This window comes from Gouania willdenowi, chromosome 12 (genome assembly GCF_900634775.1).
Source record: "Gouania willdenowi chromosome 12, fGouWil2.1, whole genome shotgun sequence".
In the NCBI taxonomy this organism is placed as follows: Eukaryota; Metazoa; Chordata; class Actinopteri; order Blenniiformes; family Gobiesocidae; genus Gouania; species Gouania willdenowi.
Window position 1 is genome coordinate 1,060,206 of NC_041055.1, and position 24,068 is coordinate 1,084,273.

The 24,068-nt window shown below is 39.6% G+C and overlaps 2 protein-coding genes across 9 annotated transcripts; one reads left to right on the plus strand and one right to left on the minus strand.

The window, feature by feature from the left end:
* Positions 1-381: 381 nt before the first annotated feature.
* Positions 382-12,432, plus strand: LOC114473618 (vesicle-associated membrane protein 8). Of its 2 annotated transcripts, none has more exons than XM_028463365.1 (3): positions 382-547; positions 10,380-10,550; positions 10,821-12,432. In XM_028463365.1, exons 1-3 carry the CDS (start codon positions 545-547, stop codon positions 10,956-10,958), a joined length of 312 nt encoding a protein of 103 aa, XP_028319166.1. In that variant the 5' UTR covers positions 382-544; the 3' UTR covers positions 10,959-12,432. The 2 variants fall into 2 exon arrangements, with proteins under 2 accessions (XP_028319166.1, XP_028319168.1); XM_028463367.1 differs by lacking the exon at positions 382-547 and adding an exon at positions 800-933.
* On the minus strand, positions 12,320-23,906 carry hnrnpd (heterogeneous nuclear ribonucleoprotein D). 7 transcript variants are annotated; one of them, XR_003675273.1, is made up of 9 exons: positions 23,740-23,906; positions 21,389-21,557; positions 17,426-17,587; positions 15,842-15,970; positions 15,633-15,735; positions 14,007-14,162; positions 13,839-13,932; positions 13,389-13,494; positions 12,320-12,756 (listed from the first exon to the last, which is right to left on the minus strand). XR_003675273.1 is itself a non-coding variant. In XM_028463349.1 (8 exons), exons 1-7 carry the CDS (start codon positions 23,904-23,906, stop codon positions 13,865-13,867), a joined length of 942 nt encoding a protein of 313 aa, XP_028319150.1. In that variant the 3' UTR covers positions 12,320-12,756; positions 13,839-13,864. The 7 variants fall into 7 exon arrangements, 4 of the variants coding, with proteins under 4 accessions (XP_028319150.1, XP_028319148.1, XP_028319149.1 ...); XR_003675271.1 differs by having other exon boundaries at positions 13,389-13,932; XM_028463349.1 differs by lacking the exon at positions 13,389-13,494 and having other exon boundaries at positions 14,019-14,162.
* Positions 23,907-24,068: the final 162 nt, after the last annotated feature.

A 24,068-nucleotide genomic window follows, 5' to 3' on the forward strand; every position in this document is an offset into this window, starting at 1 on the left:
AAAACAAAAACTACATTAAAAATACACAAAACCAAAAAAAAAAAAAAACACAAAATGACTCAAAAACACACAAATCCTTTATTGTTCCCTGTGTTAATGCTCTGATTGGTCATTATTCTAATACTCACGTGAATGTTGATCATGTGACCTTCAGATCAGATACAATCACATGTTGTTTTGTGGCCCCGCCCAGAGTGATAAAAGTTGCCCATCTCTGTTCTAGTGATTCCCAGAAGGAAGATTGCGACAAAGACGAGCGTGACTGCGTGTGTTTTATTTTGACATCTTATTTCTGTACATTTTGTACTTTCTGGATTTATACTTTTTGTTTTAAAAGTAACTAATCTGTTAAAACTGCAGATTACCACAGTGAGCCGCCCTGACTGTTACACACAGTGTGACACACACACACACACACACAGAGAGAGGATGAGGAAACAGTGACCTCACCACTCACTTTATTGCCTTGCAAATTTCGCTCGTCGACACAAACGCAGCCTTTGCACCTGATGTGACCACCTCCTGCCCCTGGAACTGAGTGACAATGGTACGTACCATAACAAACCTTCATTACAATCTGGATCTACACACGTGTGAGTGTGTGTGTTTTTTTGAGGGGGTTAGAGGTTATTATCATAAGTGACAGGCTGTGGGCCTGTAAAAGCAGGAAATGAAAGAGCGTGTGTGTGTGTGTGTGTGTGTGTGTGTGTGTGTGTGTGTGTGTGTGTGTGTGTGTGTGTGTGTGTGTGTGTGTGTGTGTGTGTGTGTGTGTGTTGGAGCCACTGGGGGCTGTGATTGGTGGTTAACCGTAGAGAGGTGCCAAAGTTCACTTCCTCACACTATGAGCAAAGGTTTGTTTTTAGAACTCAAACAGGACTGTTTCAGCGCTGATTTAAGGAGGCATTCACTGACCAAACAAACCCTGGAGCTATGGTAAGTGCTTCTGTGTAAAGGAATCTCACTCACACACATCAGATCTCAGTCTTTGCAGTGACAATAAACAATCAAATGATGACTGTTGAATGTAAAAACTCAATTGCTGTTTCATAGCTGACATTTCCCTCACATTCAGCTCATTTTTCTCTCATTTTAGACAGAAATTCACATAAAACAGAATGTTCTATATCATTGTTAAAAATATGGACACATAAATAAATCTAAATGTTAAATAAAAATATAAATGTTAAATCTAAATCCAAATGATGAATTTAAATCTAAATATTACATATAAATGTGGATGTAAAAGTTAAATATAAATGGTAAATGTAAATCTACTGTAAATGTTAAATCTAAACATTAAATCCAAATGATGAAACTAAATCTAAATGTTACATCTAAATCTGAATGTAATAGTTAAATATAAATGTTAAATGTAAATATAAATGTTAAATCTCAATCTGAACGCTAAATCTAAATCCAAATGATGAATCTAAATGTTACATCTAAATCTGAATGTAACAGTTAAATCCAAATGTTAAATCTAACTCTAAATGTTAAATCTAAATCTAAACATTAAATCTAAATCCAAAGGATGAATCTAAATCTAAATGTTACATGCAAATCTGAATGTAACAGTTAAATATAAATGTTAAATGTAAATCTAAATGTAAATCCAAAGGATAAATCTAATCCAGCCTACCTTGCATAATCTTTAAACATTTAGCTTTACACATTGCGACCAATTTAACGTTTATATTTATATTTACATTTAATATTTATATTCATTCATTCATTCATTTTCAGACCCACTTATTCCTGTTCAGGGTCGCGGGGGTCTGCCGGTGCCAATCTCTGGCTCTCATTGGGCGCTGGGCAGGGGTACATTTATATTTAACTTTCAGATTTAACATTTAGAATTATTTTTCATATGTACACATTTTTTACAATGATATAACACATGCTGTTTACATGAATTTGTGTCTCAAATGAAAGAAAAATGAGCTAAATGTTCAAAATATGTCAGCTATGAAACAAGTTTTTACATTCGGCACCACATAGTTCTAAGGTCACTTTATCACAGGATTTAATAATAATAATAATTAAAAAAACATGTTAGATCACTTAAAAAGTCACTGAACAACAACACAGAGGAACAAATACAGCAGAGTGACTTGTTTAGAACACTTACCATTGTCTTATCACAGTATATATATGTTCTCTTATTTTCATCTTGTGTCTTCTAAAGTTTGTTACTTTGCTCTAATTTAGACTTTCGTGCTGTAAAAAGTCACATTTTCATCTTTATTTACTTTTGAAACTTCAGTGCGAGGCAATCAGCGGGACGGGACCCCAAAGTGGGTCACAAGCCTTTTGATTGAGCCGTAAAATAAAAGAAAAAAGAGGATTTATTCACTTATAGCGTTCTTCTACTTCAGCTGCTAACAAGATGAGCCAATCATCATTTCCTTCCTTTTTTGATTCTGTCAAAACAAAATGTTTTTTTAAGTGCATAAAGTCACCAGAAAAAGAAAACTGATTGTTTGTACTTTTATTAAACAATTTTTAGTGAAACTTTGTTTTAATTTTTGTTTATGATTGAGAATGAATAAAATTGAGTTTGCAAAACAAAAACAAAAACATCTGGTGCTTTTATTTTTAAGGGAAATTATTTTATGCAATAAATAAAATGATTAAAAATGTAATAGATAATCATAAAAGAACATTTTCTTAAATACAAGCAACAGGAATGACCTTTTCCTCGGGTGGTGGTGGTCAGACCGTAGAGATAGGGTGAGGAGCTCAGAGTAGAGCAGCTGCTCCTCCATAATGAATGGGTTTGTGTTGGTTTGGGGATCTGATCTGGGGAGGAAACACTAAAGCAGGGGGTGTCAACTCAAGCACCGTGAGACGTAGCATTTTATAAACATAATAGGTTCAAACTTACAGAGAAAACATAAATGAAACTGTTTAGTTCAGTTCTGGATGGTTTGTTTTTTTAAATCACAATGAAATGTCTGCAAATTGCAATTTTTTAAGGAGAATTATGCAAATTAAACAATTCTTAAAGTCAAATTCTGAACATTGAATGTTATTGCATTACGCGAAAAGATCTTCCAAGTCATATATGTCAAACTCAAGGCCCGGGGGCCAAATCCAGCCCTTTTAGAGCATCAATTTTGGCCCGCTCGAGAAAGAAAAAAATAACAGAAAAAACCATAAAACATTTTGTAAATGACCAACAAATTCAGTTGTAGATATTTTTGTTCCTCCAAATACAATAATTCAATTAAAATCCACTATATTAGCAGAGCTCAGTTTTCCACTTCTTATATCACATGACGGCAGTCATTTTTAATCTCAAATGGTTAAAAGAAACTCTTTTTAAAAATCTGGCAAATTTTCCTCAAATTATTCCATGAAATTTCCTCAAAATCAGGTACATTTGAAGAGAAAGTCCTGCAAGAACTGATATACTCACATACTTAATCATTTATATGTATCTAGTACAGTGCCCGTCGGAAGTATGCGTTCATGTGGGAGCATAAGGGGTGCATGACTTCATCATCACTTTTATATTTTTTGTTTGGTGTATTTTCCTGTAACATTTGTTTTTTGGAATCATGTGTATTTATGTATCTTTCTGTTGTCTTTTTGTGCATAAATGTTTGCAGTTTTTGTTTATTTAAATTTTTTTTGTAATGTATGTTTTTTGGGGTCATGTGTATTTTTGTATCTTTCTGTTGTCTTTTTGTGCATTTTTTGTACAATTATTGTTTTGTTGCCATTGTAGCGTGATTCAGAAGTCATTTTGTGTCAATATTTAGTTTTATGTATTTTTAGTATAAATATTTAGTTTTGTGTATTTTGAGCCATTTTCATATTTTTGTTGTATTTTTCTGTAATGTATGTTTTTTAAGTCATCATTATGTGTATTTTTTATCTTTCTGTTGTCTTTTTGTGAACTTTTTGTATAATTATTGTTTTTGTTGCCATTGTAGTGTGATTCTGGAATCATTTTGTGTATTTTAGTTTGTTTTTTTGGTGTAGTTTTGTGCATTTCTGTTGTAATTTTAGTGTATTTAGTTTAGTGTATTTTGAGTCATTTTCATATTTTTGTTGTCATTTGGTGTATTTTTCTGTAATAAATGTTTTTTCTCTCTCACACACGAGAACTTTGTAGCTTTCAACACAGCAGCCATTGCCGTCAATCACTTCGGGGTGAGGTCCGTCTGGTCTAAATAGCGTAAGGTCAAACTAAAGTTTTGAAACGACATCACCAAATAAGGAACAGTAAAAAAAATATTTTTCCTCAAAAGAGAAGTCCACAGGAGCGAGATCAGGGCCAAACTCAGCTGGCACGCACCGGAAGAGAGCTGTACAGTGAAATAGATACAGTGCCCGTCAGAAGTATGCATTCATGTGGGAGCTTAAGTAGAGTTAATTATGGCCAAATGAGTATGTGTTTGAAGGTTGGATGTACAAAGAGGTTTACATACTCTGTAGTGTTATTAAGGGGTTTATTTGCGAGTGCAAAATAAAACAGCGTGTGCGATCTCCCCGGTTTAATTTTATGGGATATGAACATGATAAATGTGTTTGTTGTTGTTTTTTTTTTTAACTCACTTTTATATTTTTTCGTTTGGTGCATTTTTCTGTAATGTATGTTTTTTGGAGTCAATATGTGTATTTGTGTATTTTTCTGTTTTAGTATATTTAAATTTAAATAGATAAATACGTATGTGTTTGAGACTAACCAAACTCCATAGACATTGTAGCGCCAATCAGAAAAACAACCAAACTGCACAAAACAAAACATAAAGATCCAAACTACATGAGTGAGTAAGTAAATTAAAGTATTATCTACTATTCAGCTGCCTTTAAAAAAAATAAATAAAAATCATTGTTTACCTTTGAACAGTGGTCAGAGCTTAGCTTCCATGCACAGCATGACACAGAATCCACAGTTTTCCAGATGGAGAATTGAACAGGTTGAGGTCAATATCGACTCTAGTGAAACAGCGCGTTATTGAACAACAGTTATATGGTTTATACAATGGGAAACGTGTCTGTAAAAGACTCACCAGTGGCTGATGGTTTCAAATCATCTATTCAGAGAGCTCCGTGTTTGAGAAGCTAACAATAGCATGACACAGGAGGAAGTGGAGTCTACCGTGGCTCAGACACACGAACATCAGTGACTAACATCAGGCCCAATAAGTGAGACTTAAGAGCTTTGCTAGTTTATCAGTGTAAACACGGCTGCTCAGACGTTCCTCTCCGTATAAAACTATCTTCTTCTCTTTCACTCATGTTTACAGTCCGTGTCTGCTTGGCTGTGTGCGCAGCGATTGGCTCTGGCTGCACACGTGACTCTTGCTCGTGTGAGGAGCTGTGCAGTGAAATAGATATAGATGGTGCACTAGCGCCCCCTCACACTCTGAGGTCAAAAGTTGAATAGGTTTCATTTCGGGGCCGTCCATAAGTGAAATAAAATTAAAATAAACATTTTGAAATGACCAAATTACTCCAAAATAACAGATACACACACTCGGGGTATTTTGTACCCGTCGACCGAGTTTCAAGTCAAACTGGCACCGCTTCGGGGAGATATTTGCTCCACACACACACACACGCGCACACACGCACACGCACACACACACACGCACGCACGCACGCACGCACGCACGCACGCACACACACACACACACACACACACACACACACACACACACACACACACACACACACACACACACACACACACACACACACACAGACCTCCCTTGAATTATAGTATAGATTTACACGTGGAAGTGAAAACTAGGACACATTAATGTTGAAATTGCTCTTTTTCCCACAAAAAATCTGTGGCCCACTTAAGGTCAAACTGGTTCATATTTGGCCCCTGAACCAAAATGAGTTTGACACCCCTGACCTAAGTGAATTACAGCCTTTGATTACACAGTGAAACATGACTTAGGGCACAATATTGATTTCCTCAAATAAATCAGAATTTTTCTGTCTTGGTCCTTGAATTAAAACCCTCCTCTAAAGAGATTAAAGTTCCTGGGAACAGTTTAGAACACTTCAGAATACTTGAGAACACTTTAGAACCTGCCCAAAGGAACTGGTAGAAGTGTCTAAAACAGTCTGTTTTTCTCTGCTGAGGATTGAGACCATAATAATGTTGTTATTTAGAAAGGATTTTTGGAGTTGAAGTAAATAAACACTGCTTTAGTGATATCACTGATTCTCGACCTGTACCCCTAAAATAAAGGTCCCAGAGAGCAGGGACCCCCACTGTAGCTGAAGGTGGTTGAACACAGACATGAACATTGAAGAACAGTCATGTGGAGACAGGACCATCTATAAGGGGGAATAAAGGGGAGATTTTTGGGGTCCATCCATAAAGTCAGTAAAATGATGGTCCATTGTTCTATGAATCTGTGATAAATTTAGGTTATGTATATAACCCCGGTTCTATGAGTAATATGAGTGAGATGTCCCACTATGGGATGTGACCTCTGTCTGCATTCCTCAGAAGCATTTATTTAAATCTGCCAATCCTGATTGGCCGGTGAAGAGCGTCCATTCGCTAGGGGGTGACCCACCTCCTATGAAAGCAGGATACGGACAGACGCGCACCATTCAACATAACTACCTCTTCTCCCCGTTCGAGCAAGAAGGGTAGTCTGGTGAGACATCTCACTCATAGTACTCTTAGAACCGGGGTTATATACATAACCTAAAGTTCTATTTCATAATATTTTGTGAGATGTCTCACTATGGGATATGGAAACTCCGGTAGTGCAGTAAAACTGTCCGTGCCATGCACGGGGCGGAAACGTCCAGAATGTAAAAGTGGACAAACATGAGGGGAGAGGTCCAACTCGCCACTGCACAGATGTCCTGAACAGACACTCCCCTGAACAAAGCCCAGGATGTGGCAAGACCCCAAGTCGAGTGTGCGAGCAGACACGTAGGCGGCTGCAAACCCTGACACAAGTAATCCAAAGCAATAGCCTCCACCACCCAGTGTGACAGGCATTGTTTAGTAAGAACTGATTGCTCCTCCTTAGGCTCCTCGTCCTATCCATATAAGTGCGGATTGCACAAACTGAACATAACATATTTGGCCGCTGCTCACCCTGAGGCAGAAAAGGCCAAAAGGTCAATGGAAGAATACGAGCCCACAACCTTCGGCACAAAGGCCGAGTTGGGTCTCAGGATGATCCTCGCATCACCTGGAAAAAGCTGAGCGCTCGACGGATGAACCGAGTCTGTTGACTCAATGTGAGGGCACCCACAGTTGGAAATTCCTCATGTGAAGGCAACCAAGACGGATCACAAGGATGGCCAAAGCCATCAACCCGAGGAAACGAAGACACAATCTGAACTGAACAGATTTGCCTGTTCAAAACAGTCTGAGACACACAAACCGAACGTCTTCACCTGCTCCGGTGAAAGACGCGCGGTGAACGGTACTGAGCGCAGGGACAGACCCAGGAAAAGTATTTCCTGTGTAGGGGACAACAGACTCTTTTTCGCATTCACCACAAATCCCAGATTTGACAGGTGACCCAGCAGAATGTGCATGTGCGCCCTGGCCTCCGCCTCTGATTGTGCCAAAAGCAGCCGATTGTCCAGGTACGTAGCCAGACAAATGCCCCGCCTCCTCAGCGGAGCGATCACAGCATCCCTGGAGCACAAACACCCTCGGGCTCAAAGAGAGGCCGAACGGGAGAATGCGGTACTCGTAACACACTCCCCAGAAAGCAAACCGTAGGTACTTTCTGTGAGGGGGATATATTGGAACGTGGAAATACGCGTCCTTGAGGTCGACAGACATGAACCAATCGCCCTGTCGCACCAGACGCAGTAGGGAGGAATGCATGGTACTTTTTCAGGGCTCATATGTCCAGGATGGGACGGATCCCGGACCCCTCCTCGTTTGGGGACCAGAAAGTACCTTGAGTAGAACCCCTCCCGAGACTGAATGGGAGGGACCACTGAGATCGGTCCCCTGCGCATCAGGGACGTCATCTCCTCCTGTAACACACGGGCCGACTCTCTGTGGGCCCCAGAGTGATTCATGCTGGTGAAACGGGGAGGGACAGATGCAAACTGCAGCCAATAACCCCTCGATATCGTCCGTAACACCCAAGGCGTAGCCACAAGCGCTCTCCATCACTCTATCCTCAGCGAGAGCGAGGTCAAGCGCTCTGGTATACCCACTGAGAGAGGAGCCATACACGGAGCGATGGCGCCCTCTCCCGGAGGCAGACCGTAAGCGACCGGGGAGCACAAAAGTGGCGTGACAGCGCCCCCTTATGAAGACCGCCCGCGCAGCCCGAGGCGGTCCAAACATACAATGGTGGTGCCCCCTCAAGGCAGTGGGCCGTACGTCACCAGAGGGCCTGTTCGCAGCATGGTGGAGCCCTCTGCCGGTGGCCACCTGACCAACAGCAGAGCGATCTCCCGCACAGCGGCGGAGCCTCCTGTCGGTGGAACAGGAGGAAGAAAAAGCTGTCAGGCAGTCTTTTTCTTCCTCCTCGTCTGCGCGCGCTGAGCAGGCTGTGTTGGAGCAGCAGCAGCCGCCGGAGCTGCAGGGACACCGGGCATCGTCGAGGCTGTCACGAGGCCGGCTGGGGAAGTTCTTGTTGCTTTAAACTGTGGACCCTGGGGAGCAGTCTGAGGAAAAGCTCTTCATCGCGCCGGTGGAGACGTGAGCAGGGGTTTCCTGGGGAGACAGAGGTGGACAGCCTGATTGTCTCTCTTTTTTTCCTTGCAGCACCGCTGCATGGATGACAAAGCGGAGCCAAAAATTCCCTGGGGACCAACGGGGGCATCCAGGATGTAGCTCTTTTCTGCGTCAGACAGTTTAGCAAGGTCGAGCCAACAGGCTCGCTCCTGAACAACCATGTTGCTCATCACCCTTCCCATAGCCTGCACGGAGCAGCATTGGGTTGGCAATCATGGATATTTCCTCCATCGTCACAGGGTCCTGAGAGGTCCACGAGGCAGAAAGCAGGGATGCAGACCAACGTGTGCTGGACCGTCTGAGACGTCAAGGACAGCGTTGAATTTTCTCCAGACGGCAGCTTTCGTTTTCGTCCGAAGCTCGGATACCGTAGTATCTGGAGCTGGAGCCTAGCTACACACTTCGTGAGAGCACAGAGGGAGGACCGACGTGCGCACGGGCCCGTAGGCGCCAAGAGCAGTGGGACCAAGACAACAGCGAGGTGTGCTTAGATCAACTCCTTGCAGTGAGGAGCATGCAGCTGGGCTAACACCGGAGTGAAAGAGCCGCTGGGGACCAATGTGTGCCGGAGCGACAGCATTGGAAGGAGCTGTCAGCCGGAGCCGAGGCTCGACGGTTCAATACCTTTCGGCAGCAAAGGACAGCACCTACCAAGCAAAGCAAGGTAAGAGCTGTATTTCACCCACTTCTCGACCTGTTGTGGTCCAGAGTAGGCGGGAGTTCTGCCAGCATCCGGCATATGGAATAAGGAGAATCCACCTGTGGACAGTTAAGCTGGCAAAAACAACACAAGATAGCTGAGAGAAGAGGTGTTTGAATGGTGCGCATCTGTCGTGTCCTCCTTTTATAGGAGGTGGGTCTCCCCCTAGTGGACCGACACGCTTCACCGGCCAATCAGGATTGGCAGATTGAAATAAATGCTTCTAGGAATGCAGACAGAGGTTGCATCCCATAGTGGGACATCTCACAAAATATTATGAAATAGAACCACATTTATTTATTCATCTGAATAATATCCACTGTTATCCAGGAAGTTTACTATTATTATAGTCATCATAAAAATCAAAATCCTTGTTTTAATCACAAATATGACCAAATATGGTGGAAAAGGTGATGAAATGGGATTTTAAAAAAAACACAGAAATAGGTTAAAAGTTGCAAATGAGAGTGGACAAAAACAGACATAAAAAGTGGTAAAAAGGGTTCAAAGTGTCAAGATTGGAACAATTAGTTAAAACTGGGAAATGATGGGCATGATAAATGATAAATCGGGTTAAAATGGCAAAAAAAAAACCAAAACAACCATCAAATATGGTAAAAAGAGGTTAAAAGTGACAATAATGTGTCAACATATGTGACAATAGGTAGAAAGAATTTATAAGTGCTGAAAATGTCTGGAAAGTGGAAAAAATGTGCAGAAAAGACATTGAAATGTGATGGAGAAGTGTCAGAAATGGGAGTAATGTAGCAAAAATGCAATAAATGGAGCAAAAATATGGTAGGAAAAGTGATCAATATACTGTAGGTTAAAATATGGTGAGTTTGGTGAAAATGAGATAAAAATAAATGGGCTCAAATTGTTAAAAAATCTTGGAGGTATCTGGCGACCCCCTCCCAGTGCCAGATTTCCATGTTTGCAAATTGTTCTACAGCTAACTAACTTTGTTTTCTTCCACAGGCTAACCCAAACTTTCAACCTCAAGCCTCCGGTTCGCCGGCCAAGCTGGACCAAGTCCAAGGTCAGGTGAACGAGGTCAAGGTCATTCTGTCCGACAACATCAACAAAGTGTTGGAGAGAGGAGACCGGTTAGACGACCTAATCGGCAAGACCGACGACCTCCAGGCGTCGGTGAGTATATCTGCATGTGAGGGAATCTACAGAGCCCCAATCACATTAGTATTTTTAGTTAGTGCTTTGTGGCCGCAAAATACTATCTAATGGCCACGAAATACTATCTAGTGGCCACAAAATAATAACGAAGTATGTTGTGACCACGAATTACTAATTTGTTGCCACAAATAAAACATTTTCTTAACCATGTCATGTCTGATGCTCCCTAGGAATCACCAAAATTACACCAACAATAAAAACATTTATTCTCTACGTTTCCTTTTCCAGGCCGACTCGTTCCAAAAGACGTCCACGCGAGTGGCTCGTAAATACTGGTGGAAAAACATGAAGATGATGATCATCATCGGAGTGGTTGTGCTCATCGCCCTCATCCTCATCATCCTCGCCGCCACTAACGTAATATAGTGAAGAAGAACCAGAACTCCTTTATCAGCTCAGGATTGAGAAACAAACGTTTGATCGCACTACGAAGAAGTGAACCAGATGTTTCACACCACAGAAGAAATAATTACAGTTATTAGTCATTAGTCACACTGTGAAAATAACCTTTAAAACACACTGATTTTAATCATTTAACCATGACTTTTAACACTCCACGGTCCGGTTTCCGGTTGAAAAGAGCGGGATAAGATGTTGCCGTGGTAACTAACAGTTACCATGGAAACCTACGCAAGTTTAGCCGTTTTTAACAGTGCACAATAGTTAGTGAGTTAGTTCAGGTTTATTTGTTGACTGCTTTTATGCATTTTTGGCAGCGTTAGCTTTAGCTTATGCTGTTAGCATTAGGTGTTTCATACGAGACTGGACTCATAGTTATTGTTGGGAACTGAAAGACAGACTAAAAGAGCATTGTTAGCTTTATTTGAATGTTAGCTTATGATACGAAGGCCATCTGTTGACTGTTCAGGATCTATTTGTATAAATGTAGCATTAGCTTCAACTACTAGCTTTAGCCTTTCTGGGTAATTTCATTTTTCAAATATTTAAGATAGTAGCCAACTGTAAAAAAGGCACTCAGTCTTTGGAGCTTCTGTTTTAAAGCATTCAATCAAGTGTTTTTCAACCTTTGGTGTCGTCTAAAATTTCTAGTAATTTGTAAAAAAAAAAAATAAAAAAAATTTAATTACTCATTAAAATTATTTAAAAACATATTTTAAACTAACAATATCAAACTGTATTCTATACTTCAACTTTCTCAGGTATAAATGTGGTTCAAATAAAATGCAGTATAAAAATATAACTGTGTTAAATTAAGATTAAAAAAAGATAATAAGATAATAGCCAAATATAAAAAGGGCCGTCACCAGTTATATGGTAATTTTTGAATCTGATACACTGGTCTAGACAATAAATGAATACATTAAAAAGAGAATGATAAAAATAAATAAATAAATGTACCTTTGAAAAATAGCACATATTTCTTTGGAAACTTCTCATTTAAAGCATTCAATCCAGTGTTTTTCAATGTGAGGTCATCTGAAATTTTTAGTAATTGGTAAAAAAGAAACATAACTACTGATAAAAATTAGTCAGTTAGTTTTTTTTTTTTTTAAATCAACACATCATATACAACATCAAACAACTGTATTTTATACTTAATCTTTCTTAAAATAAAATGCAGTATAAAAATATCACTGTGCACTAACCCTGACTACTGTATTTGTAACACACGATAACAAACATCGTCAAAAACCAATCCCTGAAGAATAAAAATGGGTTCACGGCCCTAAAAAAGTTGTGAAAATCAAACACAATCAACCATGTGATCACAATGTACTTTTTTTATTATGTCACATTTTTAAAACGTCCAATACACTCGTTATATATATGCTGTGTGTGTATTATATGACGGATGATGATAAAGGAGATACACATTCTGTTTCTTTGCCACCACGATACGGTGATTATTATTCATATTTTAAACAAAATTGTTACATGAGCAGGAATGAAACAGAGGAAGCGATGGACAAACAGCATCAGAATAATACAAAAATAAATGAAAGTGAAACAAACAGCAAAAAAAAACAAAAAACAGGCGGCGTAGCAGTGTAAATAAATGCAAACACCATGTGACAGCGTTAAATAGAGGAAAAGTTAAAGTTGTGCGAGTCACTGAGTCAGAGCTCAGTGATCGTAGCTGAAACCATGGTCTCTGGTCGACGCTCCATCAAAGCGCACGGCAAACTTTCACCACGCGACAAACCTGCGAGAAACAAAAGTAGAATCAGTCGCGGCTGCAGCAGAAAAACAACCAGCAGATCGCAAGTAAAAAGGAATCCCCTGTGTTTATAAATAAATATCCAATGTATTAAAAACAATAAAAGGAAAAACATGATTTAAAGATTTAAATACACATTTGTTAACATGCAAATTTCTGCCCGTGTGGTGACACAGTCTGATTCTTCTGGTTTTTACCAAAGGTTATAAGAGAAAAAAACTGTGTTACAGGAAAAAGTCTTTGTTCATCGCTGTCAGTAACACAAAACACAACAGTACACAAAAGTAGACAAAGTAAAAGCACTTTATCCCCCAACAGTAGAGTCCAAATCTCATGGACTACTGGCTAAATAAAGAAACAAGCATTTTAATTAAGATTAGTGTTTACATTAGACACTGGAAAGTCCAGAGAAAGCCTTTAAGAAACATTACAAACATTACATGTGGGGGAGTAAGGGCCTGTAAAAAACCACAATTACATGTGTGATATTTTAACTGCTTTACATTATCAACAGTTGCAAAGAAATGAAAAATGGAAAGAAAAGATGACACAGCTGGACGTGTCCCATATTGGTTTTAGTTTAGAAATGTCGGATACAGGATGTGGTAAGACCATACCAAACGGCAGCGTTCGAGAGAGAGCGTATGCTTCTCGTACCCGGTCCGCATTGAGCGGGCCCTGAGAGTATCTGGGAGTCAGCTCATGGCCTGCAAGGAAGCTCCGCTGGCAGGTACAAACAAGGTATGTCACAGTTAGGAGACAGCATCACTTCCTTTCTTTCTCCAACAGCCTGTTCTTTTTGTTTTTTTACTGGTAGTAGCAGAACTTTCTTTACCTGTTAACTTTACAGTTAAAAAGAAACAACAGAAGGTGCAAAAAGAGGCAGCAGAAGGCCGGCTGTTAACATACACCATACGCCATCTATGTTACCACTACTGTAAAGCACGTGACGGTGCAGAGAAAAAGACGTTTAAATGAGAAAAATTAAACAAAATGTTACCAAACAACAAAAGTCAATATATTTAAATGTAACTGAAGTAAAGAGGTGCATTTGTGCAGCTACGTACCAGCTGAGAGTGGACGCCGTCCCCCGTTAATACGGCTTGTAGCTGTTGGTGTGAGCGCCGCGGCGCGGCGACTTTCCGTATCCGCCCGACTGATCTACACACACACACACACACAAACACTTTAAGATCAGCACACACACACTGAGACCACCGCACCACTTCACTCACTGTTGTAGTCACCGTAGCCATAATAATTGTTGTAACCAGAGTAATCGTAGCCCCCGTATCCTCCGTAACCTTGGTTACCGTAACCATAGTTGCCATAATTGCCATAGCCTTGATTCCAGTAGTTTCCATAACCTTGGTTCCAGTTCTGATTGGGACCTGCAGAGGAAAGCAGTCATAACTTTAACCTGATTAACTGTAACTATGTAAGGCAACTAAGTAACTAATTAACTATGTAAATAAATAACTGGGTAACTAACAGTAACTATGTTAACTAATTAACTAGGTAACTATGTAACTATGTAACTAACTATGTAACTAAATGTAACTAAGTAACTGTGTAACTAAGTAACTGTGTAACTAAGTAAGTAAGTAATATTTATTTATATAGCACCTTTTACAGACAGAAGTCACAAAGTGCTTCACAATACATACAGTGCATACAATACAATACAAATTACAGTTACAGTTACAAGAATATGATGGTCATAAAACAACCCTTTATCATTGGAATTTAAAATGCTTTCTGAAACAAATAGGTTTTCAGTTGGCTCTTAAAAGCATCAACGGAATCAAGCAAACGCAAGGAAAACGGAAGATCGTTCCAGAGCGTTGGCGCGACCGCCTGGAAGGAGCGATCTCCTCTGGTCTTGTAACGGGTACGGGGGACCATGAGCAGGTTCTGATCCTGGGACCTCAGCCTCCGGGAGGGGGTATAAGGACACAACAAGTCTCTAATGTAGGAGGGAGCCTGACCATGCAAGGCTCTGAAGGTCAGCACCAGAATTTTAAAATTGAAACGAAAAGTGACTGGGAGCCAATGAAGGGCTTTTAGAATGGGAGTAATATGGGCCCTTCTGTTTGTGCGAGTCAGTAACCTCGCCGCAGAGTTTTGTACCTGCTGAAGACGAGACAGCGCCTTTTTGTTTAGACAAGAAAATAAGCTGTTACAATAGTCTAAACGGGAAGACACAAAGGCGTGGATAATCATCTCAAGATCATCTCTGGACACAAGTGAACGTAGTTTAGAGATTTTGGTAAAAACAGTTCCTTGTCAACAGTTTAGAGTGGTGCTCTAATGACATTGCTTTGTCAAAGATAATGCCAAGATTTCTAAGGCTTGTTTTAGCAGACAAACTCAAGTCACCCAAATACTGGTGAATCCCTGGGATAGCGTCATCAGGGGCAAACACCAGCACCTCCGTTTGTCTGGGTTCAGTTGTAGGGAATTTGCACCGAGCCAAGTAACTAACTGTAACTGTAACTAACTAACTAACTGTAACTAAGCAACTGTAATTAAGTAACTGTGTGACTAACTAACTGTAACTAAGTAACTGTGTAACTAAGTAACTAACTGTAATTATGTAACTAAATAACTCTGTAACTAACTGTAGATAAGTAACTAACAATGTACCTAAGTAACTAATTAACTATGTAACTAAATAACTATGTAACTAAATAACTATGTAACTAACTGTAACTAACTGTAACTAATTGCAAATGCTTATGCATAAATTAAAAATATTAAATAAAAAAATTAATGAATATAAATAAAATGAAAAGTTTTTGTAGTTTTAACAGAAATCCTGATGAAATGTGTGTATTTTATTTATTTAGTTACTGACTCACCTCCTCGCCCTCTAGACCTGGGGGAGTATCCTCCTCCCCCCCGTCCTCCCCAGTACTGCTGCTGCTGGTACTGCTCCTTAGACATGGCCACCTTTACCTCACACTGCACACACACACACACACACGCACACGCACACGCACACGCACACACACACACAGTGAGACATGGACGGGAACCTTGTGGGGTCTGTGCTGGGTGAGGCGAGGACCTTGCTGAGCCCGATGTTGTGGTACTTCTTCTCCATGATGTCCTTCACAGGCTCCTCCTCCTTAAACGTGATGAAGCAGAATCCTCGTCTCTTATTGGCTTTGTCCATGGGGAGCTCAATGGACTCCACCTGGCACACACACAGACACAGACACAGACACACAGACACACGCACAGACACACAGACACACACACACACACACACACACACTCTCCCTTCAGGGTCCTCATCAAAAATCCGGGGACACGCCCCCAGAAAATGTTGAAATGTAAAACTCTTTTAGGGCCAAATATAGTGAAGTAAAGCTAAAGTAGTTTTTTAATTACATTTTAGTTACTACATCACTTTAAAGCCAAAGGTTATCTGTTGAATAGGTGAAGGTGATGATGAATGTAGTTAGTTACTCATGCTGGTATATCTATATGTAAATATATATACTGTATATAAATATATAGGTCCTCCACTAATAAATACTCCCACACACTGTAGAGACAACACATAACATTTGATTCAAAATCACACTTTTCAAACTTAAATGAGGTATTATGTGGACCCTCATTAACATTAGGACTATTGTGGTCAGATTAAAAAGATAAATAACACATGAAGGCCTGGAAGTCCCTTTTGAATCCAAGAGTGCAACAATTATTATGACAGTACTGAATAAAAAAAAGAAAAACTACAAATAATCGACATTACCCTGTAGAGCAGGGGTGTTAAACTCATTTTAGTTCAGGGGCCAAATACGGACAAGTCTGATCTCAAGTGTTCCACAGATTTTACGCTACAAAATGAGTAATTTCCACATTATTGTGCCCTATTTTACACTTCTACGTACACATAAAATACAAAATATGTAAGAAACCGATAATATCAAATGAGTGATAAATATCAGTCCAAACAGGATCTACACTTTAAATTTCCTAGATTTTATGACCAATTTCTATTTAATTATGGGAAATGTTATGAAATAATTTAGGCAAAATAAAAACATTTAGTAAGAATTTTGAGTTTTTTCAACAGTTTAACATTTTAAATGACTAATCATGTGATATAAGCACTATGAGCAAATATTACACAATGATTCATGTTTTCTCTGTCGTTTTGACATTCTCCTGTGGGATGAATTGGATGCTCCAAAGGGTTGGATTTGGCCCCTGGGCCATGAGTTTGATACGTGCCGTAGGGGATTAAAATGACAACGTCAGGTGCCTCTAAGCTCAACAGTGCAATTTTTGGCCCATTTTCGTCTCGTGCGACTATTTTGTGGGATTGTGCAAGTCTCAGCTAGATCGTGTGTTGTGCATAGTGTAGTATACATGGGGTCACGAGAAGCGATTAACACCTCACGACACCTAACCCTAAGATGTCTGTTTTAATGGCGACACTTCAGTGTTCTTCTTCTTCTATTTTGTACATTGCATTTCTGGAAACCAGACCCTGACGTGTCGTGTATGAACGTACAGTGTGAGCAGTCAGATCGTGTCAGTGTCGGTCAGTACAGTGTGAAAACATGAATCGTGACATTCGGGCTCTGCACAGTGTAGCCCAGCCTTTAGAGCCACGCTGAGGACAGATACACACCTCTCCAACGGTGCTGAAGTATTCTCTAACTTTCTCCTCAGGGGTGTCAGGTGACAGACCCCCCACAAAGATCTTCTTCACGGGTTCTTTGCTCTTCATGGCCTTCGCTCTCTTAGGGTCGATCACCTTCCCGTTGAGTTTGTGTTCCTTCAGTGACGCCACCTTCATCATGATACACACATTAGGACACAAAGAAACACAACAGTGAGATTTAACTTCAGTCTGAATTATCGCTTTAATCTGAATCTAGTACCATTCCATTATTCAACGATTATCATGATTTTTTTATGCATCTTTTTTCACCCCATTCAGGGTTTTTTTCCCCCTCACTTTGTGGCTATTTCATAGGTTTATGTGTCTGTAACCATGAATTAAAGTAACCAAACAGATGTATCTGCATTATCTTTTATCACCAAATCCAACAGATTACAAAAAAAAAAAATAGGACATTTTTCATCTTATTAAATCTGATGGAACACAAAAGCTGTTTTCCAGTAAAATTAAATAAATCTTTAATGAACTCCATTAATCAGTAATAAACTAAACATTTTACTGTGCATAATCAGAGCAGCGTTAATAACATTAAACCTACAAAATCAGCTCTCAGAACACTTGAGGAATTTGGGTTTTTAAATAAACGGTGGATAAAAGAACACAATGAATTATTAAATCATGCCAGAGACTGTACAGTAAGTGCTGATTCATCACAGGGTTCTCATCAGGATTTATCCACAGCAGAGGGGGTTCACACGGCACGAGAGCAAACGCAAAAAATGTAGAAATGTAAAATTCTCAGAGGGACAAATTAGGTGAAGTAAAGCTAAAGTTAGGTTTTTATCTTTGTTCCAGCTTTACCTTAAAGCTAAAAGTGATTCGTTGAATTGGTGAAGGTGATGAATGTTGTTAAAGAGTTACTCATGCTTGGTATAAACCAGTACAGGTGCTAGTCATATAGTTAGAATATCATGACAAATTAAATTCAGTAATTCCATTCAAAAAGTGAAACTTGTATAATGTATATATTAATTTCACACAGACTGATATTTCAAATGTTTATTTATTTTAATGTTGATGATTACAACTGACAACTAATGAAAACCCTAAATTAAGTATCTCAGAAAACTAGATTATTATGGAGAGGTTGAATATTAAAGACACCTGGTGTTCTACAAAGGCCTTTAGATGTTCTCCAGTCTAGTTCTGTAGGTCCACACAATCATGGAGAAAACTGCTGACCTGACAGTTTTCCAAAAGACGACCATTGACACCTTGAACAAGGAGGACCAGACACAAAGGTCATGGCTACAGAGGCTGGATGTTCACAGAGTCCAAACACATTCATAGAGAGGTGAAGGGAAGGAAAAGATGTGGTAGAAAAAAGTCTACAAACAATAATGATAACCACGCCCCCGGAGAGGATTGTGAAACCAAACCCATTCAAACATGTGGAGGAGATTCACAAAGAGTGACTGTAGCTGGAGTCAGAGCTTCAAGAACCACCACGTACAGACGTATGTAAGACATGTTTCAGCTGTAGCATTCCTTGTGTCAAGACACTCTTGAACTAGAGACAGCGTCAGAAGCGTCTCGTCTGGGCTAAAGACAAAAAGGACTGGACTGCGGCTGAGTGGTCCAAAGTGATGTTCTCTGATCAAAGGACATTTAGCATGTTCTTTGGAGATCAAGGTTCCACAGTCTGGAGGAGAGGAACAGAAGCCACGTTGCTTGAGGTTGAGTGTAAAGTTTCCACAGTCAGTGATGGTTTGGGGTGCCATGTCATGTGCTGATGTTGGTCCACTGTGGTTCCTTAGGTCCAAGGTCAACGCAACCGTCTACCAGGAAGTTTTAGAGCACTTCATGCTTCCTGCTGCTGACCAACTTTATGGAGATGCAAATTTCATTTTCCAACAGGACCTAACACCTGCACACAGTGCCAAAGCTACCAGTACCTGGTTTAAGGACCATGGTATCCCTGTTCTTGATTGGTCGGCAAACTCACCTGACCTTAACCCCTTAGAACATCTATGAGATATTGTGAAAAGGAAGATGTGAGACATCAGACCCAACAATGCAGAAGAGCTGAAGGCCACTATCAGAACAACCTGGGCTCTCATAACACCTGAGCAGTGCCACAGACTGATCCACTCCATGCCACGCCCATTGCTGCAGTCATTCAAGCAAAACCAAATAAGTACGAGTACATGATCATACCTTTTCATCTTCATACTTTTCAGTTGGCCAACATTTCTACAAATCTTTCTTTTGTATCGGTCTTAGCTAAAGCTGTCACTATGTAAGGACAGCTTTACATAGTAGTTTGTGTGAAAAAAACAGGCTCATTGAGCCCCGCCCCCTTCTGCTCCTGCAGCCTTTGGCAGATTGCCAGAATGCACCACGACTGAGCAAAGATAACCAATCAGAGCCAGGATTGTTTTTGATGGACTAACAGCTGTTGCTCACAGGCCCCGCCCCTTTCCCGGGGCTGTAGTGCCATCTTTTTTTTACAGCGTATGCTCTGGAGGAGTAAAAGATGGAATTGGTGACTTTTCTGCTTGAAAGGTAATTACTGCTGCTTGATTTACATTATCTTTGATTTGTAATTGTTACACTAGAACCCTGTGGTGCATGTGTTGTTCATATGCGCGCAGCAGCCTCCGTGTGGACTGCTGTAAGTGACACTGTGTTGTTGCTGCTGCTGCTGAGGTGTGTGCACATTGACAGAGAGAGAAGCGCTGCAGTAATATGCTTTTAACAGAGCATGTTATATTACTGTAATGTTGCTGTCGGACTAACGTTAGCTTGTTAGCTTTTCTGAGGGAGGGACTTTGGAAAGTTTGGAGGCAGGGCAAGAGAGCAGCGGGGAGGGAGGGGGAGAGACGGATCTGAGAGTTGCGGACTGCACCTTTAAGTAATATTCTAATTTTCTGAGATACTGAATTTGGGATATTCATTCGTTGTCAGTTATAATCATGAAAATTAAAAGAAATTAACATGTGAAAAATATCAGTCTGTGTGTAATGAATGAATATAATATACAAGTTTCACTTTTTGAATGGAATTACTGAAATAAATCAACTTTTTCATAATATTCTAATTACAGTATATGACCAGCACCTGATGTATGTGTTTCTGGGTTATTCAGGACAAAAAAAGAGTTAAAACAGTGTCCAAGTGTGCAACAATTATTACCACGGTATAGGGCTGGGCAAAAAATACAATTTAATCGATTAATCGAATTTGTAGATAAAAACAAAGTTTTTATCTACAGTTTTTTCAGACTTTTTCTCGTTCTGATGTGAGCCCGCCCCCTTTTTGTTTCCATGTGTTTACCCTTTGAGTAGCTATATGTGTGCCACAGGCATGTTTAATGCTTTATTCACACTATGCTGAGATGCAAAGGAAAGAGTTTATTATTTTTTATTGTAATGTTATATGTTATAAAATATGTAGTTATCTGATTTCTTAATCAGAATATTTAAGCTACTGTGAAGTAGCTGTTGCTCTTTATCTTAAACCTGGGTTAAAGCTTGAAATAGTTGAATAACAGAACCTCATTTACTTTTTATTTTGGGATTATTCTATGTATTTTAACTCTTGAGGACAATCACAGCAATAAAGTAACACTTTTGATGATATATCTGATGTCTGCAGTCATTTTTAAGTGCATTAAAAAAAAAAAAGATTGAAAAGCGAAAATTAGGCAAATTAGCACAGCCCTACCACGATATGGATTAAAAAGGAAAAAATTACAGTAAATCCCCCCTACGTTGCTGAAAACGGGGGCGCCATCGCTCTGTAGGGGAGCAAAATGACAACGTGGACGGCCCCTACGCTCAACAGTCGTGGAGAGAACCCTGCATCATCATTATTATTGCTGTCTTCACTTTCAAGTTATTGCGTAAGAAAAGGAGGTGGTCAACGACTGGACATGCTAACATGCTATCACTGATTAGCATTGATTACCTTATCCACGCTGTGGGCGTCTTTGAAGAGCACGAAGCCGAAGCCCCTGGAGCGTCCCGTCATGGGGTCCAGCTTTAACGTGCAGTCGGTGACCTCACCAAACTTAGAGAAGTAATCCTTCAGGTCCTTCTTAGTGGTGTCCCAGCTGAGCCCGCCCACAAACATCTTCCTGCACAACAAAAAGACAAACAAACGGGAAGTAGTGGAATTATCCAACTGCCAATCAAGTAGTGGGTGGGGCCAACATAAGCTGAACTCAAATTTAAATTTAAACTAACTCACAACCTTAACTTTAAAGAACTAGCTAACTATCAGTGCCTTTTTTATTTTTCACGTATGTTGCTTTTCTCTTGACTTCCATATCTTAATTTTTTTAATATTTATCCCTGCAGAAGTGACACAACTTCCCCAAAGTGGAACAAGAAAATGATTATTTTATCTTTTCTCATAATATGGAGCCACTCACAGGTAATGAATGAAAACAGTCTCACATTGTTAATAATAATAACCAGTGACCCAATGATCATATATCATGGGACAAGATATCAGCCTGTGTTTTTGTGTTCCATTTGTACTTTAAATATGATGTTAAAAATGTATCGTACCATGAATTTCATATATCATCCCACCCCTACTTAACGCTACTGTTAACAACTAAGCCAGTAATTAGACAAATCCATAAGAGAAAAGTAACCCAACCATTAGACCAGGGTCGTCAAACATATTTTAGTTCAGGGGCCAAATACGGGTCAGTTTGGTCTCAAGTGGTTTGGTCTCAAATTCTAGGCAGTAATTTCAACATTGTTCTTCCCTATAAATGTCATAGGAATATTGTAGATATTCACTGAATATACATATTTGAAATGGTTGCGATATCTACAATGAATTACTTGGTATTTTTACACAATGATTCATGTTTTCTGTCACTTCAACTTTATCCTGCGGGCCAAATTTGATGCTCTAAAGCAGTGCTTCTCAAATGGGGGTCCATGTGCCCCTAAGGGTACGCAATGGCACTACGGGGGTACTTCAGAGAGAGAGGAAAATTAACAATCTTAATCATTAAAAATATGTGGTTCTATCATGTTTATCTGTAGTTAAAAATTATATTTATACTACTAGGTATTAGGGGTGTCCCGATCCGATATCAGGTATCGGTCCAATATCAGCCGAAAAATGAATATCGAATTCAAATTTCCGATTTTCTTTCCTTCCCCCAATTCATCTTTTATTTATTTTATTAAATTGTAGAATACTGCAGATATTATGTTGAAGGTTAAAATCCATGGAACCAATTGGTTAATAATACATGGGTCAGTTTTTCTCATCCCTACTGTTGCTGACTATTGTTCTCTGTTTGAGTGACATCACTTGATCAATTCCACACTACAAAAATATTTTTTTATTATTATTAAATAAAAATATACTGAAAAATGAAAAGAACAGAATACACAAAATGACACCATGAACACACACACCAAGCATGAAAAATACTCACTATTACCAGCAACACACAAAACAAAGACACAATAAATGAGAGAAAAATACACAAGATCACTACAAAATACACAAAAATAACAGAAACATACAAAATACACAAAAACAACCACAATGAGAAAAAATATTTTAAATAATACCAATAACACACAAAAATACAAAATAAGAGAAAAATATTCTAAATAATTATCAGGAGGAAGATGACTGTAAATACTAAAAACTATACAAACAAATCTATTCAGGAGGCAATAAATACTGTTTCATTCACTTATTTACAATATGAGATTCTTTAAAATGTGTTTTATTACTCATTTATTCCATCATTATGATCTAGAGATGCTTTTTCACAGAATTCTGAGCAAAATGTTTTAGTAGGACATAAGGGGGGACTTGGATTCAAAAGTAGAAGAAAGGGGGACTTGAGCTAAAATTGTTTGAGAACCACTGGTCACACACACACACACACACCTTGCTTTATAAATTACTATTAAGAAATCAATCGGTCAGTGATAATTATAGATTTCCTTACTTGCATTTAATATTTAGACAGACCCAGAGCTAAATATAATTCTAATTAATAATATACTGATAAGTGGACCAGTCATTATACAGAACCACTCAGTGACCAATATTTATTCAGTAATTACGACTTTTCCAGTCCAGTAATTAGACTGATCCTTATAGTGTTTAGAATCTAACCCAGTAATTAGACTTATCCATAGGGTGTTTACAATATAGATCCAGTAATTAGACATATCCCCACGGTGTTTACAATGGGAATGCAGTAATTACACTTATCCCTATGTGTTTAGAATGTGATCCAGTAATTAGACGGATCCCTACGGTGCTCGTACCCCTCGTCGTCTTCGTTCTTGCTGGCGTCGATCTTAGCCCCCTCGGCCTCCTCACCCTGCGGACCGCAGTCCCCTGAAGCGGACATCGGGTCGTCGCAGTTGGCGTCCCCGTCCTCCTCCATCTTCATCAGACTCGGGTCTTCGCTGAACTCGTAGTCGTCCGACATGTTTATTACAGCGACGTAAGACTGGCTGGATGCTAAGCTAGCCGGCTAATATAAACAACAACCACTACTACTCCTCTTCTACAGAACAAGTAGCACAGGTTAAAGTAGGAAGACTGACGCGGTTTAGCTGTAATATGACACAAACTGTGATGAAATGTGATA

What these genes read in the sequence shown, in the direction of transcription:
- LOC114473618 (XM_028463365.1), top strand. An exon ending in CCGACGACCTCCAGGCGTCG is followed by an intron (nt 10,551 to 10,820) that starts GTGAGTATATCT and finishes TTCCTTTTCCAG; the next exon opens with GCCGACTCGTTCCAAAAGAC.
- hnrnpd (XM_028463347.1), bottom strand. Translation starts at nt 23,906, where the DNA reads ATGTCGGACGACTACGAGTTCAGCGAAGACCCGAGTCTGATGAAGATG. An exon ending in AAGAACGAAGACGACGAGGG is followed by an intron (nt 21,558 to 23,739) that starts GTACGAGCACCG and finishes TTTGTTGTGCAG; the next exon opens with GAAGATGTTTGTGGGCGGGC. An exon ending in CAGGTCTAGAGGGCGAGGAG is followed by an intron (nt 14,163 to 15,632) that starts GTGAGTCAGTAA and finishes TTTCCTCTGCAG; the next exon opens with GTCCCAATCAGAACTGGAAC.